The 18,438-nt window shown below is 50.8% G+C and overlaps 3 protein-coding genes across 4 annotated transcripts; 2 read left to right on the top strand and 1 right to left on the bottom strand.

The window, feature by feature from the left end:
* Positions 1–4,658: 4,658 nt before the first annotated feature.
* On the top strand, positions 4,659–9,873 carry LOC115317591 (sialidase-like). Of its 2 annotated transcripts, XM_042287888.1 has the most exons (3): positions 4,659–4,706; positions 6,831–9,386; positions 9,584–9,873. In XM_042287888.1, exons 2-3 carry the CDS (start codon positions 7,871–7,873, stop codon positions 9,679–9,681), a joined length of 1,614 nt encoding a protein of 537 aa, XP_042143822.1. In that variant the 5' UTR covers positions 4,659–4,706; positions 6,831–7,870; the 3' UTR covers positions 9,682–9,873. The 2 variants fall into 2 exon arrangements, with proteins under 2 accessions (XP_042143822.1, XP_042143821.1); XM_042287887.1 differs by lacking the exon at positions 4,659–4,706 and having other exon boundaries at positions 6,642–9,386.
* LOC121834174 (serine/threonine-protein kinase pim-1-like) lies at positions 9,728–10,555 on the bottom strand. Its single transcript, XM_042287915.1, has one exon. The coding sequence runs from the start codon at positions 10,553–10,555 to the stop codon at positions 9,728–9,730; it is 828 nt and encodes a 275-aa protein (XP_042143849.1).
* Positions 10,556–17,471: 6,916 nt separating this feature from the next.
* Positions 17,472–18,203, top strand: LOC121834173 (CBL-interacting protein kinase 21-like). Its single transcript, XM_042287914.1, has one exon. It carries the CDS (start codon positions 17,472–17,474, stop codon positions 18,201–18,203), a length of 732 nt encoding a protein of 243 aa, XP_042143848.1.
* The last annotated feature ends 235 nt before the right edge of the window (positions 18,204–18,438 follow it).

Genomic DNA, 18,438 nt, shown 5'->3' with positions numbered 1-18,438 from the left:
GGTGCTCTCGGACGCCGATTACAGAGGCAGGGTTTTACACGCGGCCGAGGCCCTGGCAAAGATTCGAGCGAAACTGGGCGAGTCGTGCGACCCGAGTGCCTTTGCCAAAACGTTCGCAAATGTCAGAGACGCGGTCGACAGTATGAGGTTTCTTCTCGCGCACGTCGGTTGCGTTCGCACGATTGAAAAGACACAGACGGCTCTAAACGTGTTCTTTGGGCGCTTCCCCCCGCCGCCACTTCAGAGAGACGTTGAGATTCTTCGCAAGTACGCTCTGTTGGCGGCGGGCAACCACGAGCTGGCCGCCCTGGTGTGCGAAATAATGGAGAAGACCCTGAAGGACGCTCGGTCCAACGTTCCGCTCTTGAATTACGTGGACGATCACCCCGACCTGGACGAGTACTTTCTCGTCAGGGTCGTGGAAGCGGCCAAGACATTCGCGAAGCGGTCCACCGTCTGCGAGTGGTTTTTTCGGCGGATGCGCGAGTATTATTCGAAAGAAGAGTACGACACCATGATGACCTCTCATTCTCGGGCCTTCAATTACCGAAACGATTGGATCGACGTTAAACTCATGGCCACCGTGCTGGCCGAGGGCGTGGTTTGCGAACTGAACCCTACCGTGATCGAATTTATAAACGAGTTGCGGAAGGACGAGCGTAGGTTGTTAGGGCTGTTCGAGCGATACCGTGAGGCGGTGTCCACGTTTGAAAACTACAGGCTGGATTGGGCCGGCCTGATCAAGAGAGTCAGGCGGATGCCTCGCGAACGGATCCCGGGAACAGACTGGAGCGAGCGCGTCCATCCGAGCCTCGCGGCCAAACTCGCACACGGAGACGCGGCGGTGAAACTGTTTGAGCTCGTGTGCGACGCCGAAACGGAAGAAGACGCAATGAGCTCCGTATTTAGAGAAACTTCTTCTTCAAAAGACAATTTGGATTACGGGTCGGTGTTTCACGACATGGATCTGTGGACCACCGTGATCGAAAAGACTACCGCGATAGCCGAGCGGCTCTTGGACAAGCACGCGGACGTGTTTGGTTTTCTGGAGAGGCGCGAAGGCAGAGTATCGGCCGGGAACGAGGCCTCCGAGGTTGTGCTGCGTGCGATTGCGCGCGCCGCAAACACCTGGGTGGGCAAGCACTTGTGGCGAGAACTGGTGGCAGCCGAGCTCCTGAGGAAGCACGACTACGACGCGGACGTCGTGTTTAGACTTTACGGGAAACTCGTCTATTCCACCACGGGAAAGGAGTTCTCGAGCGGGGACGTGCCCATCGACGTGTACGAGTTTCTCAAGGACAATGATCCGCCGACCGGGACTAGTCCCTCGATGGAAGTGTTTCGCATGATGCGTCCCGAAAATGTACACGGTAGCGAGCGGGTGCTGGGTTACCTTTATTCGCATCTCCTCTACGAAAAGACGAACCCAGCCCTAGTCAGAGTGTGGTTCTGGCTTCGCGGCGATAAGAGGAGTCTACAAGACTTTGTTCGCTACGCGTCTTTGGTCACGACCGACTGGACCCGCGTGCTACCCGAGGCGCTAAGATACTTCCGCAACGAGGGAACGCAGTGGGTAAACTTTACGATGCGCGTTTACACGGCCCTGTGCATTTTGCGCGACAACGCCTGTCATATCGAGACCCTGATTACGAAAACGCCCATGTCGCATCGCGTTCGAGTCCTGATTGTGGAAGCAACGAGGCTCTCGCCACTCGAGGCCATTATGCGACACGACGGTGGCGCATCCAGCGTCTACGAGGTCGAGGAGTACGAGACCGCCGCCAGACGTTCACAGACACGCTGCGACGACGACAGAGACTGGCTCCGCGACCTCCATTACATGCTGAACGTCGAGAAACAGTACGCAAAGTCTGCGTTTTACGAAAAAGTTGTGCGAACCGTGCCGATGGCGCAGCGCTTGTGGGACTATCTCCTCAATTCGTCAGACTACGAGGCAACTGTTCGCAACTTTAATCGCTTCGTTGCCGTGCACGGCCACTTTGACTTTCGTTCCCTAATCATAAAGTTAAAGACGCTACACGATGGCTGGCGAGAAGATATAGGCGTCGCTTGGTTACTCCGCGTAAAAAACAAACTCGAGTCCCTTCGCACCAACCCCTACGTGTACGCCGATCCAGAAGAACGTAAATTTCTACATTTCGTTCTCTCGCATCCCCACTCTATCGAAGAACTCTTTAAAAGGGTCGACAGACCACTTCTAGTCTGGACCAGATTGGAAAAGAAACTTGGACCATATTTTGTTTGATTGCGATTTATTGTTATTATTCGTCGGGAGCGTCGACGTCTTCTCTTCCGTCAACCAGAGGGACGCACGGCGGAGCGATCACCACAGGATTCAATAGTCTGGCGGGCACTCGGAAGTCGTAGTATCCCTTGTCCGAAATTGCAGCCACAAAGTCCCTCACGTTGTCCGGCCGCGACAGGTCACAATACATTCTGAGATAGTCCAGTGTCTTGGAACGAGTCGTTCGCTCCATCAAGAGACTCTTCACCTCGGGGAGCGCCAGTGCCCAGAATCGTTCACTTAATCTATAGTCCGTCACAGTCTTTCGGATGAAATCCTCGCTCTTGAGCATTCGGAGGACGAAGCAGTGCGGCGAGTGCCGAGCGTGAAGCACCCAGGGGTCTTCTTCTTCGTTGAAGTTTCCCATCCACGCCTGCATTCCGCAATAAAAGCAGGTGACGTCTCCTTCGGCTGTCGCGCATTCTCTCATAAAGAATCCGGCGTTTGCAAACTCTTTGTAGTACTTGGAATGCCTTCCAAATGACGTCATTCTGTCCATAACGTTGCACATGGTGGGGTGAACTGGTGACTCGTAGACTACTGGGTCGAAATCCACAAACAGCCGTGGGTCCCGATATGTCTTGATAAATTTGCAGTCTGGAGATGCGGCGGCGTGGAGTTTATGTGGATGCACCCACATTCCCAATGCCGAGGCGTTGGAGTTTGAGAGTCAGGTATTCGTCTGTCACAACGAGGTTGCAATCTTGGCAGAAATTTACCCCGAGGAGGCGACGGAAGCCGGCAAATGCCATTCACCTAGGTGTCGGGTATCGCATTTGGCAACCCTCGAAAGTTCGGAACCTTGCAATTACGTCCTGCATCTTCGTCGGTACTAGTACTAGTCGTCGTGTCGTGATGTGTAACACTACTCGCAATATATATATATATATATATACACTAAAGGGGGCGTTGCAATCCATATAGCTGACGTCAGTAAGTACACAAAAGATATACGCATATTTCGGCTTTAGATGATAACAATTTTAAGTGGAGGGGGAGGAGCAAAGCAACAATCTTGTATGGATTTTGACCTTTGTTACTAAGAGCGCTGTTGCTACAGGCTCATAGCTGTATGGGGGGAGGGGGGAGGGGAGGGGGGGGGGGGCGTGGACAGTCTGAGGTATCTTGCCCTTTCTGACTAAGAGCGCTGTTTGCTACAGGCTGATAGTTGTATGGGTGGGGGAGAGGGGGGGGAGGGGGGAGGGGGGGGTGTGGGGGTGTGGGTGAGGGTAAGGAGGAACGTGGACAGTTTAAGGTATCTTGCCCTTTCTGACTAAGAGCGCTGTTGCTACAGGCTGATAGTTGTATGGGGGGTGGGGGGGGGAGAGGAACGTGGAAAGTCTAAGGCATCTTGCCCTTTGTGACTAAGAGTGTTGAACCTTCGTGTTGCGTGGGGACGGTAACTTCGAAGACAAAAATTTAGGTAGAAACAAAACACCCCTTTAATATTTTATGACCAAGAGTGTTTTAACCTTCGTGTTGCGTGGGGACGCTAACTTTGAAGACAAAAATTTAGGTAGAAACAAAAACACCCCTTTAATATTTTGTGACTGAGTGTTTTAACCTTCGTGTTGCGTGGGGACGCTAACTTTGAAGACAAAAATTTAGGTAGAAACAAAAACACCCCTTTAATATTTTTGACTTTTAGAATGAAGAGTGTTGAACCATAGTGTTACTAAGGGTGGTGGTAATGACCAGGGAAAGTTAAAAAGTTGACAAGACAATGAATATGAAGTAGTTTCAATTTAAGCTTAAACAAAGTGACTCATAGAAGGGATTATATAAATGAGAACATTTTCGTGGTAGTCGTATCAGCAAGCCAGCACAGGACAGACACTGTAAGTTTCGTCTCAAAATGTTTTCTAGAAATTAATTTATCTTCAAAGTCTGGTCACTGATAACTGTCGAGTGTTCGTGGAACTGATCTTACATTCACGCGAGTCTCATCGCCAAGGTCAGATGTCGAGCGGTAACTAGATATGGAAATATGCAAGGTTGGTTGTTATTCGAGTGGTTTTTGACGTCAATGCTACTAATAGCTCGCCGCCAGAGAGTCACATGGGCTGTGAGAGGGGGGTCTTAGTGAGGTATAAAACGGGCGACACACTACCACCGACTACTAGCCTACCCTCTCCCTCGCAGCAACGACAGGACTACTACTACTGGCAGACATGGAGTCCAGGCGATTTCCAATGCCGACGGCACGACTAGAAGCTCCGGGCCATCATCTGAAGACGCCGGTGAAAGCAACCTTCAATCATTCGACCATACCAGCCTCGACCAGTATGAAAGTATTTGAAAGTTTGAAGCGAAAGAAAATGACCAAGGACAAAGTGAAATTCATTCCCGCGTCGTTCCGAGGACGTGGAAGGAGATGCCGCAAGACTACGACCTCCTAACGGTACCGGTGAAACCATCTCCTCTTATCATTTTATTAATTCATTTCGCCATGTGGTCCATAGCTAATCTGGACAATTTTCCCGTTGATTCTTTAAGGCATTTATTCATCGATTACCTTAACGAAGAGGTGGCCCGCATGATGAGCGAGAGACATGTAACGAAGGAATTGTTAAAGTTTCTCGAGGATTCTGTAGCGTCGGCCCCCTATTCCGTTTGGCTGCCGGTGGACGGAGACTCCAGCGAAAATGGGGTATTTTATCGTGGCGCACGTGAAAAACCTAAACACGTGGTGCAACCTCTTTTGCTCACTCACTATCAAGGGTATGAATGCAATCGCGCCCACGTTGTTTTAAATATGTTTAACGGCTACAAGGGTAAAGTATTTTATCCTTATAGCTACACGTTCAGTCACGATAGCAGAGATAAAACTAATAAGGTAATTCTCCTGCAATATTTCATCTTACCAGCGCTAACGTCGTTGACGATGCGCCGAGAACTCGCCGAGTTTATTGGCTTAAGTATTAATATTGAAAAGCATAGGGCCCTCATGGTAAATTACATTTGCGAATCCATTAAAACATTGGTGTATAAATCTGTGTTTTTTTATTCGTCGGAATTTAATCAATGCGTGAATGTAATTGCAAATATTGAAAGTCGGAAAATGACGGATAGAAAAAAATCTAAATTGGCGCAACTCATAGAGTATCCGAGCATTTTGACCGATCCATGGGTTTACATCTCCGGGGTCGGCCTATCAATTGGGGACTTTGATGTTGCAGAATTCTCTAGAGGACTTTTTTATTCCACGGAGTACGAGTCTGTCGCTCGGGAGACATCGGAATTGATGACATCTTTATTTTTTTATGTATTGTATGTTATTATTGAAAAACGGCGGGTGTGGGATTGTCGCCTCGTTGTCGAGTCTAAAAACGAATCTATCCTGGCGGCCTTTTATAATTTAATATCGGACCTCCTGCGACCATTCAATTGTAACGCTGCCGCCACATGTTCATCCGTACTAATACGTCATAACATGGCGTCGCAGGAGGACCTGAATTACGGCCGCCTGGATAATTATGATACTCTTAAAACTCCGAAAAACATTAAGGCTTTGAAAACCTTTCTCGGTTTCTCCTGCGTGACCGAATATACCAAAGTAGTGACCAAAATTTCTCAAAAGTCTAGTCGCCGCGTCTTCGTTATGCACCTGTGCAATTTCGAAGACGAGGCGACCGTCGAAGCATTTGTGAAGAAATATTTCGATGCGACCACTCTGTGGCCATTCGTCCTCGGTCTCTTCATTTATTTCAGTACGAGGGAGGACGAGGTGCTGACCGAGGAATTGCTCGACCTATGGTCGAAGCAATGTCCGACCCTCCTGGCCACGTCGATGAACGTGGCCAATACCATGATGCCGAGCAGGTTTTTCAAAAACGCTTCTATCATGAACACGGTTCGGACAACGATTGGCTTCCAGCAACCTGTTGCTGAGTCGACGCCTACCGGCGACGAACAGCGATTGGTATTTGCCACGTTGTCTAGCCAGGAGGTGTTTGAAGGGATCGAGGACGACTCGATTAGTAGCCCGGGCTCCGCGAAAAAATCCGAAAGCGTCCAATCTGGCAACAAAGACTCTTATTCGGACGATGACGAATTGGATATTGCAACCGAGATGGTATTGAAGAACGCAGGAGTGCCAAAATCCAAAATTGATTCGTCGGACAGCGAGGAAGAAGAAATCGTGCGGTACACCTCTTCTTTCAGGAAACGGAATTGTCTAGACTCCGATTCTGACAGCGGACCGATTCCAAAAAAACCTGTATACTATTCTGAAAACGAAATTATTGATATCGACTCGGATGACGACCAGAACAGATCTTCATCGACATCATCTCCGGATTCTCTAATTAGGCCCATTGTGAAACGTCGCAGACAAATTCTATCCGATTCAACGGATGACGAAATGGTCGAAGCCCAAAAAAGTAAAAGTCCGTTCTGGTCGGACGAGCCGTCAACGCCAATACCAGAAAGTCCCTGGCTGTCAGAGTCGGAGTGCTCGTCTTTCACCGGACCGGTGGTATCGTCTTCCGCGGTTAACGCGGAATCATTCACCCCCTCACCCAAGTCTCCGATCCTGCCGCCGTTAACGCCACTACCAGAGAGTCCGAAGCTCTCGGAGTGTTCGTCCTTCACCGGACCAGCGGCATCTCCTTCCACGAGCAACTCGGAAGTATTATCCCTTTCGCCCGAACTTCCGATCGTGCCGAAGGCATCGCCCAACGCCGAACCGCTCCTGCAAGAGCCCGAGTCCGAGCTGCCACATCCATCTTCATCACCATCAAGTCCGCAGCTCGAGCTCTCATTTTCTCCATCACAGTTCAGGACGTCGCCGTCGCAGCTCCTACTGCCGCCGTCGCCAGAGACTGTATCCAAGATCGCCGGCGCCGGTGCCAGAGACTCTACTTCCACCAGTGCCGGTACCACAGACTGTAGATACAACATTGCCGGTGCCAGTTCCAGAGGCTCTGCTTCCATCACTGTTGGTGCCACAGACTCTACACACAAGATTGCCGGTGCCAGTGCCGGAGACTGTGCTTCCATCACTGCTGGTGCCACAGACTCTACATACAGGATCGCCGGTGCCGGTGCCAGAGACTGTGCTTTCATCACTGCTGGTGCCACAGACTCTACATACAGGATCGCCGGTGCCGGTGCCAGAGACTGTGCTTTCATCAGTGCCGGTGCCAGAGACTGTGCTTTCATCAGTGCCGGTGTCAGAGACTGTGCTTCCATCAGTGCTGGTGCCAGAGACTGTGCTTCCATCACTGTCGGCGCCAGAGACTGTCTTCCCAAGAGTGCCAGTGTCGGCGCCAGAGGCTGTGCTCCCATCAGTGCCAATGTTGATGCCACACACTGTGCATACAACATTGCCAGTGGCGGAGGCAGAGACTCTCTTTCCAACAGTGCCAGTGGCGGAGGCAGAGACTCTCTTTCCAACAGTGCCAGTGGCGGAGGCACAGACTCTCTTTCCAACAGTGCCAGTGGCGGAGGCACAGACTCTCTTTCCGACAGTGCAGGTGCCGACAGCACAGACTCTCTTTCCGACAGTGCCACTGGCGGAGGCACAGACTCTCTTTCCAACAGTGCCAGTGCCGACACCACAGGATGTCTTTCCGACAGTGCCAGTGGCGCAGGCACAGACTCTCTCCAACAGTGCCAGTGCCGACAGCACAGACTCTCTTTCCGACAGTGCCAGTGGCGGAGGCAGAGACTCTCTCTCCAACAGTGCCAGTGCCGACAGCACAGACCCTCTTTCCGACAGTGCCAATGGCGGAGGTAGAGACTCTCTTTCCAATAGTGCCAGTGGCGCAGGCACAGACTCTCTCTCCAACAGTGCCAGTGCCGACAGCACAGACTCTCTTTCCGACAGTGCCAGTGGCGGAGGCAGAGACTCTCTTTCCAACACTGCCAGTGGCGGAGGCACAGACTTTCTCTTCAACAGTGCCACTGCCGAAAGCACAGAATGTCTTTCCGACACTGCCAGTGGCGGAGGCAGAGACTCTCTTTCCAACAGTGCCAGTGCCGACAGCACAGACTCTCTTTCCGACAGTGCCAATGGCGGACGTAGAGACTCTCTTTCCAACAGTGCCAGTGGCGGAGGCACAGACTTTCTCTTCAACAGTGCCACTGCCGAAAGCACCGAATGTCTTTCCGACAGTGCCAGTGGCGCAGGCACAGACTCTCTCTCCAACAGTGCCAGTGCCGACACCACAGGATGTCTTTCCGACAGTGCCAGTGGCGGAGGCACAGACCGTGCTTCCAACATTACCACTACCAGCGACGTGGGTGCATGGTCAAGATGCGCTAGTGGCACCACAGTCTGTGCGATTTCTACCCTCGTCAATGTCGGCGCTGCGGCAGTGCGATGAAGTGCACGTCCCATTTACGTGGCATCGGGAACAAGTACCGGTGGCGGCGGCGGCGGTACCCACCACTCATTCTGTATTATCGAATGACCATCGGCAGACGATGTCGACAGATATTTATTCATCATCGCTTCACTCTGGATTTTGTCCACCATCGCTTCAATCGGCATTTAGTCCACCGATGGCTCATCACCTTTCTAAGGCAGTTTTTGGAGATGACTCCTCCTCGACATGGTCTGAGGCGAGCGAAGACTCTAATTCGTTATTACGTCAATTGCTGACAGCACCGCTTAAAAAGAATACGTATTTTTCACCGATGCAAAGCGCATTTCAAGCTCTGTCAAAATTGTCGGAAGCGGAATCGTGCTCTACCCCGTCCTTTCCCTCGGAGGAGCAGCTGGAAAGGGAATACGAGTCTGTTACCACTTTACAACAACTAGTGGCCATCACCCTAAACGACGACGTTCCAGTCTCTCCTTCGAGCGTTACGGGTGAAGATATGACAGACGAGGACGTGGCAATGGTAGCCGACCTGATTGATTCGGTCTACAAAAAAGACTCTAAAAGCGACAAAGTAGAAGATTTCTTTGAAACTGCTCTGCATCAGGCCATGTGTGAATACAATTGCCAACACGAAGGAGACGAAGAAGAGGAGGAGGTCAAACGCCTGCTTGTGGACCTGGTGAATAAGGTGGTGGCGAAAGTTGTGACGGAGACTGAAGAGCTCGACGAGGAGGTCATCCTTCCCCCAAAAAGTGAGTGTACATATATAACTCCTTGTTGTACCTTTTTTTTTTCTAGCAGAGTGTATCTGATGGGATGGAAGATCCGACGCGTCTCGTAAAAATCGGGATGCTATTAAAAGAACGTCCTAGACCGCCTCGGCGAGTAAGACCGTCTAGAACGAGGAAAGAGACTGGTCTTTAATTTGTATATATTCCTTGATTTACAGGTCACAAGATTCCATCCTTGCAGGAGCAGCGGAGCAAGACCATGTCTCTTTATGACGAAATACAAGAATATCTAGACAGTTTAGATTATGAGGTGTAAATAAAGAATTGTACATATACCGGACCTCTTTGTCTACCTGTGGTGATTACTTTGTCAAGAGACGAAGTTCGTTATAGAGGGTGACTAGCCTCATGCGTGACTTGCCCTTGACCCGCAGTAGTCTAGTCAGGAGCCGAATAGTGTTTAGCGAAAAGGTGTGCTTATAGCGAATAAAGATCGGGTTGTAGTTTAGATCGCTAAAGTCTCGTATCTGTTGGAAGCTGCGAAAGGGATACTCGTGAAAGAGGAGTCTAAAGAATAAGAGACCCAGAGTCCAGACAGCCGAGGCTTCGGGAAGATACTCGTGCTCTAGGAACCATTCGGGCGGCGCATATTCGAGAGTTCCGCAAAAGGAGGTTCTCGGTTTGTCCGAGTCGCGGAGAACAAAATCAAAGTCGATGAACTTGATGTCTCCGGTGTCGATGTCGACGAGCACGTTTTCTTCTTTGACGTCGCAGTGGAGCAGGCCAAAGAGTAGCCAGCAGTCGTAAACGATTCTGACTATCTTGATGAAAAGTAGAATGGCTTCGCGTTCGCGAAGTCTGTAGCAGTCGAGGTACTCTGCGAGGGTAACGTCGTTTTCGGAACGCTCGGTCACGATGACGTATGGTCCACCGCGGTCGATTTTGAACCAGTCGTACATGTAAATTGCACCCGAAATTAGTCTGACCTTGAGGAGGTTGGAGACTTCCATGGGGACGCGATATTCCGACCAGTGCCAGACCATGGTCGAGTCGATGCATTTTGTAGCGACCGGAAGGTTGTCGGAGATGCGTCTGCCGGCGTAGACTTTTCCGAAGCCGCCCTTGCCCAGTCTGTAGGTCGTATCGACGTCGTAGCCTCGTTTCGCCAGCTCGAATTCGAGATTAATCATCGTACAGGGAATAGACGCAGTAAACGTTTTTGCTCACGAAAACGTCACCGAGAAACGTTTTTTCTATATGTCCGTCGGTCAGCTTGCGCTCTATGTAGACGTTATCATTGTAGGCCGAGTTTAGGATGTTGCGAACGTCGCCACCCGTTTGAATGCTGTAGATCACCTTTATCTGGTGGTGAATGCCGAGCACGTTGGGTAAGTAGCGCGTGGACATGGTAGTGATGGGTGGAGGTGCGATTTTTATGCGTGCAATTAAATGGCGCAGGGTGGGTTAAATGACTAGACGACTGCGGTGTCTTGTTGATCCCAATCGTCTATTTCCTCAGACGGATCTTCTTCTTCTTCGTCTTCTTCGTCTTCGCTTTTGTTGAAATGCATTTTTATGTAATGTTCTTTGAGCCAATCGATAAAGGCGCCGATGGTCCGAATGTCTTCCGTTTTGCTCTCGTCCTTGTGGAAGATGACGGAGTTTTCGATAAAGACGGGAGAAGAAACCGGTGGTGGTACCGTTATGTGCGGTAAGATGGATTCGCGAATGACCTTAGCAATCGAGGTCGCCTGATCTCGTAGTTCTTCCGAGACCACGACCGTGCTGCCATCGGTCTCTGACTCTTCGACGACGTAGTATTTATGAACCTCCTCCATTTGACGCGATATCACTATCTTGTGGAGAGACTTGATGCGAAGAGGGAGTTTTTTCTACACGCTACAAAAATAATAATCGGGCATGAAGTGCGTGTTTTTAGGCAAGGGGTCGTATGCTAAAGTATACAGGCTCGTGTTCAACAAGGACCAGAGTGTGGTGATAAAAGTGCGTAAGAACAAGGGGAGCGAGATATACGCCGAGTATACGATCCTCTCGGTCTTGAGAAAATGCGGAATAAGCGAGGGCATACCCCAGTGCCTGAGTAAGGTAGCGTTCGACAAGGGCGCGGCGATAATATTTGCCGACTCGGTGAGTAGGCCCCTAGACCGGATACTATATCACGACAAGAGCTCGATAAACTTTAGAAGCGTTTTTAAGCAAGTGTTTCGCACGTTACACGCGTGCGTGCAAAAATGCAACGTCTTTCACTGTGACATAAAGCCAAACAACGTCGTAGTGAACGCCGACATGAAGTGTACGGTCATAGACTGGGGCGGCGCCTACCTGGCTCCCGCTATACACAAACCGAGCGTTTCGGATCCGGCTGCCGTCAGGACGACCATGGCGTATTCGTCACCGGAGGTCGTGGCGATATTGCCGCGCGCGCTCGCCAAGTAGGCAGCGCGCGCGTGGCCTAATGGTTATCGCGCCTGCATCCCACGCGAAAAGCTGGGGTTCGAATCCTGGAGCGACATGTCTTTTGTTTATTCCTCTAATTTAGTGTTCTGGAGAATTCGAGAATCATGTTGCTTGTTCCAGGCCCGAATGTTCCACGCGTCGAAGTTTCTTCGCCGATTATTCCAGAAGACCACGCATGTACATAAGGGGCTCCGCGTGGCGAGCCGCAGTCAGTTTTTCGCCCCAGCGTTCGACTGTGCTGCTACGCCGACTTCGACGCCCGCGACGCTCTGTTATTATCTTTGTACCCTTTTAGTTTTTGGCACAAGTTCGCCACATTAAACGTTTCTTTCTTTCTGTTTATTTAGTGTTCCTTTGGTCACCACCCGTGACAATATATTGCGGCAGCCGCAAGACGAGTTACAATCCGGAACTCCTCATGACATGGAGCCTGGGAGTCTTTCTGTACGAACTTTATTTCCGCAAAATACTCTTTCAACGACCCAAGGAAGACCTGCTTCCCAGTGGAATAGTCGGGGCCTCCAAGGAAACGATTCGTAAACTCGAGTCAAAGATCACCAAGGCTGTGTACTCGGCGCCGGTGGACGTGGCCGAATTGATTTGGCTCTGCTTGGCCCCGTTGCCCGAAGAGAGATGTAGACTGGTGGACATTGAGGCGTACCTTGTCAAGGCAGGTTATTGACGGCCAACAAGGAATTTACGATAGAGTGCGAGTTGCAGCTGGTCGTTTCTCGCACCAGGCCTCCGTCCGAGTCGACAAAGAAGCTGGTCCCGTTGATTCGCAGGACGACACCCGCGTCGAAATCGACGCATTTGGAGTACACGTCCTCGGTTCCGTTGACAAAGTAGGGTATCCCGAACCGTGCGAAGAATTGGCCCGACACGTACTTGGCCGCTCCGCCGACGTTGCACACGGGCGGGTAAACGAATCCGTCGTGATCGGCGTCGCACACAGAGTAGGTTTCCAGCACCGAGAGGCCGTCGAGAGTGAATTGGACCGAGCGACGCCAGTATCCACCTTCGCCAGTGCAGACGATGGAGCGCACCATGTTTTCTATCGAGTTGCAAGACATGATGAATTGCTGCACGGGGCGCAGACCGTCCCAGAGACAGTCGGAGAGCCACGCGCACGCCACGTCTCCGTTACCGCCACCACCATCGTTGTCGAAAACGCAAACGCCGACGTCTTTGCACATGTGTACGTAGTTTCGCGAATAGAAATTTACTATGGACGGACCGATGCATCCGAGTGCCTGAAGCAAGTGAACTGACGTGGCCTTGGCTCCGGAGTTGATCATCACGGATAGCGTGTCCCTTTCGTCCAAGACGCTCATCACCGAAGACGTGATCTTCTGCCAGTAATAAACCATGTCTTTGGTGTCTTTAAAGTGCTCCGGTATTTTTCCAAACTCGGCCTTAAAGAGTTTGCTGCAGCGATTCATTTCCTGCGCAGACAAATCAAAGCCGTACTGCGTCATAAAGTCGTCGCAGAGACGCGTCACGCACCCCCTGTGGCGTAGGTAGTCTTCTTCGTACCCCTTACATATCCTGACCGCGAACGCATTGAATCGATTCGTCGTCTTTTTGGTCCACGGGGACTTTCCAAAGGCCTCCGTGATTTTCTCGAAGGTCCAGGGGAATCGTGGCTTGACAGGCGACGCGCCAAACATCCACTCGTACGTGACGTGCTCAAACAGCTGCCGATAGGTCCGCGGCGGCCTCGTGGAGATTGAGCGAGCACGGCGCAAATAGTCTACGAAGGCGTCGTCCAGACGTTCGTCTGGCCACGAAGTCAAGACAAATATTGCCATCACCGTATTGTACGAACACTTTATTATGCCCATTCCGTTAATTTCGGAAAATAAGAGGACGGGTAAGGAGTTTAGGATGGCGTCGGGCTCGCAGGGCTTGTAGCTGGTCGAAGAGACGTACAGCGTCATTTCGTCCCCGTCGTAGTCTTGGTTAAAGGAGCCGCTGAGTTCGTGGTGGATGCTAAGGACCAGTAGATTGTCGTCGTCGTACGGCACCGGCTGAATTAGCTGCATTCCTGACGAGTGCCTGCAGAGGAACACGTCCTTGTTCCGCACGTAGTTGTACACCTTGGGGGGCACGCCGACTTGCCACAGGTCAATGTCGGTGTCGCACACTATGACTCCTCGCACCGTGTACATGGGTCTAGTGCCTCCGCACATTTGTCTAAAGAGACCCTTTTTGTGCGCCAAGACGTCCAGCATGGACATGTGAATGCGTCCGCCAGAAAAGATGTTGTTGGTGACCGAGCCGTTGTATCGGTTGGAGGCGACGTCCCTCCGTATGTCGTCCGACGGGATCATGGCGTTGTTGTTTGTGGACACGCTCATATACATGGTGTTAGATACGGACGAGGCCGCGTCGTTGCTGCCGCTTCCGCCGGAAGGCAAGGACGAAGAGCAGCCGGCGCTTCTACTGCCGACGACTTTGCCTATGGCCATGTTGTGAATCATCGTGACGATCTTTGCCTTTATCTCGGGAGCTACGACGGGCACGTTGTCGGACGAGATTTCTACGGAGCTGATGAGCTTGTTTAGGATCGGATAGTACTCGCAAAGCCTGTAGACGGTCTTTGGCTTGGACGTGTGATTCTTTTGGGAGGTAGAGTTGACCATGGCGTTTAAAGATCTAGACTCATAGGTGATTTGAGAATGAATCAGCTGCTGCAAGTTCTTGTCCTTCATAAATTCTAGGCGCGCGCACGGAGGTCTCACCACCAGGTATCTGGAAGTGTAGCGCTCGTACTGGTCGGGGTATGCGATGCGAAACGCTTCGACGGCGGCCGGCGATGCTACGTCTTTGGTATTCAGCATGGACTGAATTTTACCCACGTACAGGGGTAGAACGTAGCGAAATCCCAAGTCGACCAGCGCGGGGTGGCCCGGGCACCTCGTGTTGTTTTGTTTGCACATGTCACAAATGTCCTCTGGAGAATCGTACATGTTTAAGCCAAAGTATTTTGAATCGTAGAGACGAGCCAGGATAGCGTTGTTGCCGAGCTTGGTCTCTCCGCACAGTTCTCGCACGTCGAACATGATGCGGATCGTTCCGCTGCGTATACTCTCTTCTATCACATCGTCAGTCAGGACAAAGAGCGTCACGTGCGTGTCCGGCATCACGCGAGGATGGGCTTCTTGCTGTCGCTACAGTTAAAGTATAGCTCGTCCTCTTCTTCGAAACCACTGTCTCTATGCGCGAAATGCTTGTATTTCGAAGGAACGATATTATCGGTCGCATTGTCCTTGGCGGTTCGGTTTTTTACGAACATGAAACAGGCGACGTAGAGGTATATCTCGGTGACGATCAGGACAAACACGAGCAGGGTGGTTGCGGCGTACAGCGTGTAGGTAAAGGACGGAAGGAGAGCTTCGCAAAACTCTTCCGCGTCGTATCCACACAACGGAACTCTGTCACCGGGCCATATTGAGGTGACGTCAATGCACGCCGGTGTTCGATTCACTGTGTACGTTTGACAGAGTACCTCGGTCCTGCTGAATATGTAGAAGACGACCACGTTGAGTGCTCCGTTTATTAGTACGTATACGAGGTAGCAGATCGCGAGAAATGTCAAAGAGGCAAACGATCGTTCTTCTTTGAATTCGTAATAGCTTGCGTATGTACTAATACAGACGATGGCTATAGTTATGATAAAGCCGAGGCTGTTGTATATCTGTATGCGTAAGCTAATGGGATCGGAGCTATTTGAGCGTGTCTCTATGTAGTTTGTCTGGTTCCACATCACAATGCCGCATATCATCCATAATATAGAGACGATGAAGAACAGGCAACTCAGCGCACGAAACCGGCTAGCGGACGTAGACATGTTTCCAGATAAAGCGTACTAGTAACAGTAAAGCGTGGGTTTTTTTAATACTCGCTATTCTCGTGAATCATATATTCCTTTAACCTGTTTTGGATTTGAATCTCCAAGTCCTCGCATATGTCCTTTTTTAAGAGGAGGCGTATCGCGGACACGATGATTGACGCGTTCATGGTCTGGCGATTGGACCTGTGGACCAATTGACTTGTTTTGTCACACACCTCGTTCAACGTGTCGTGCAGAAGGTCGTTCACGATGTCGGCTGCCTAGACATCGATCGAACAATCGTACTTATCCTTGGTGTATTTCCTGATGTAGCAATGAAAATCTCGTCTCTTCATGATGGAATATATAACTCGATAGATATCCAAACCGTGCACAGATTGGTTTTTTACAGACATGCCGAAGAAGTCGACGCAATCTGTGACCAGGAGGCAAAGGGTCAAGCTCATAATACCCCGTGGGCGCATTCACGGAATCCTCTTGGATCGAATGTACACGTGGAGGACTAGCAGTACTGCGGCGGTGACATTGGCGACTATACTGGAATATGCCATGGCCATCGCAATCGGAAGAGCCCAATTACACTTGAAGCGAAAGAATAAGAATAAGATAGACGCCCAACACATGGCGGCTGACTTTTATTCCATATTCAATAACAAGGAAGTCATACTAAACACCTTTCGTAGAAAAGTCGTTCAGCGGAAAAAGAAATCGAGCGGGAAAGCAAGGACGTCGAAGCGAGAAAGCGTTAACCTTTGAATTTCTTTCAGATTGGCGCGCTGTGCGGGACATGCGCGCAGCGTGTGTTTCAATAAAAGCCGAATCACGGGGGATTTCACACCAACGTCTATGGCACGCCTCAATTTGTTCTCGGCATTAAATATCTCTTCGTAGAACTCGCCGTCTATCCATCGTTCGTTGAGGGCGGCAATTTCCCTACAGGCACCCGCGCCGAGTGGAAAGACAAACTCGCGCTCGAGCAAGTATTCGTATGTCAGGCGACCAAACTGCCACGAAACAATCTTTTCGTAGTCTAGCGAGTCGGGCACCGAGTGCCGTAGTTCGGGCGGTCTGGACGCGTCGTTGTCATACTCGTCCGGTTCGATGACGTACTCGTAGTTTTGCAGGTAAATGCTCCGATGCCAGTCAAAGACAAAGACTTCACGACGGTCGAGCTTGCTGACATGAACCATTTCTAGCGAGAGGTTAACGTGATACACCTGCCTCTCGGCACAAAACAGCATGCAGTCCAGGACCTGCTCCAGCACGTAGAGCTTGTCGAGATCCGGTAGGTAGGCGGCTCGCATAAACGCCGCGTCTTTGAAGACAAACGTCGAGCCGTTGCAGTTTTCCCTGTGGTTCACCAGTTCGGGCATCTGCTTGCAACCGGCGCATATAACCAGCACGTACAACTCGAGTGGGAACACTGTCAGGTAGATATCGTAATCTAGGACTAACACGTTCGTGGACGGCCCTATCTTTATGACGTATTTTTCGCCCTGGTCGTCGACGTATGAATAATAATGAAACATTTTTCTTTGTATATTTCGTCACCCACCCTATATAAAGACGCCGGCATCACAGATAGTGGCTATAGAATGACGACCGATGAAGTTATGTTTTAAAAATACCACATCGTGGAATCCAAGGGTTCCGGCTCTTTCGGAAAAGTTTTCTCTGCCCTGAACAAGAACACTGGCAAGAGGGTCGTCATAAAGAACGTTCCGATATCCTACGACAAAGAGTGGGGCTACGACTTTCTCTTTACAAACAAGATGTGCGAGATTGACGTCATCGAGCACCTATGTGCGAGGGGAGTCGACGACGTACCTCGACTGTTGGACTACGGTTACTTTCGCTGGAACAAGGAGGAGATTGGCTACATGGTAATGGAAGACACGGGTTCTAGAGACCTCTTTCAATGTATCCACGGTCCGAACAAGATGTCTTTCGACGAGGCCGACATTATGCGAATCTTTACCAGAATCCTGCGCTGCGTCTACACTGCCGCCGCCTCGGCCGGAGTCTACCACGGAGACCTCAAGACGGGCAACGTGATTGTCGATGCGACCCTGCAAAACGTCCAGGTGATCGACTGGGGCTCGGTGCATCTCGTCGGCAATAAGAAACCGAGGCACCGGACCTGCACTACGGAGTACTCGTCGCCCGAATCGCTGGTCGCGGAATCAAGTATGGAAGGCTACGACCCAGAACTTCTCTTGGTGTGGAGTTTAGGCGCCGTACTGTACGAACTCGCGGTCGGAGTCATGCTGCACGAAAAGAAGGACTTTATCGACTATTGCAAGATTGGGCTTTATTACGCGTGTACAACGAATGTGTCGTTGTCGTCGTCGTCGTCGAGGGTCCCCTCCTTTCAGAGAAAACTCAATGCAAAATTAGACGCCACCGTGAAATCTGTCAAAATTAACCGCATGTTGCGACGTATGCTAAACGCAAATCCTAACGAACGTTGCCGATTGGAGGAAATGTTTGAGTTCATCGAATAAACCCTCCTCACCATCTCTCCCTCTCTCTCTCTCTCTCGTCCATTCTTTTTAAGCCGACTAGTAGTCGACTTGCCAGTAGTTCCTGCAGACCTACGGCGTAAAGATGTCTTACCCTGTCAAATTGTATCCTCGAGATTACAAGGTTCTCTCGATCATCGACTACGACCCGGTCTCCATCCGCTACGACGTAGTCCACGCGTCGAGTGGCGTGCGAACTATTCTTCACGTCGGCTTC

Source organism: Ixodes scapularis, unplaced genomic scaffold (genome assembly GCF_016920785.2).
Source record: "Ixodes scapularis isolate PalLabHiFi unplaced genomic scaffold, ASM1692078v2 ptg000597l_1___fragment_1__unscaffolded, whole genome shotgun sequence".
Lineage (NCBI taxonomy): Eukaryota > Metazoa > Arthropoda > Arachnida > Ixodida > Ixodidae > Ixodes > Ixodes scapularis.
Note: the sequence above shows the minus strand (reverse complement) of the source record. Positions and strands in the feature narration are given on the sequence as shown.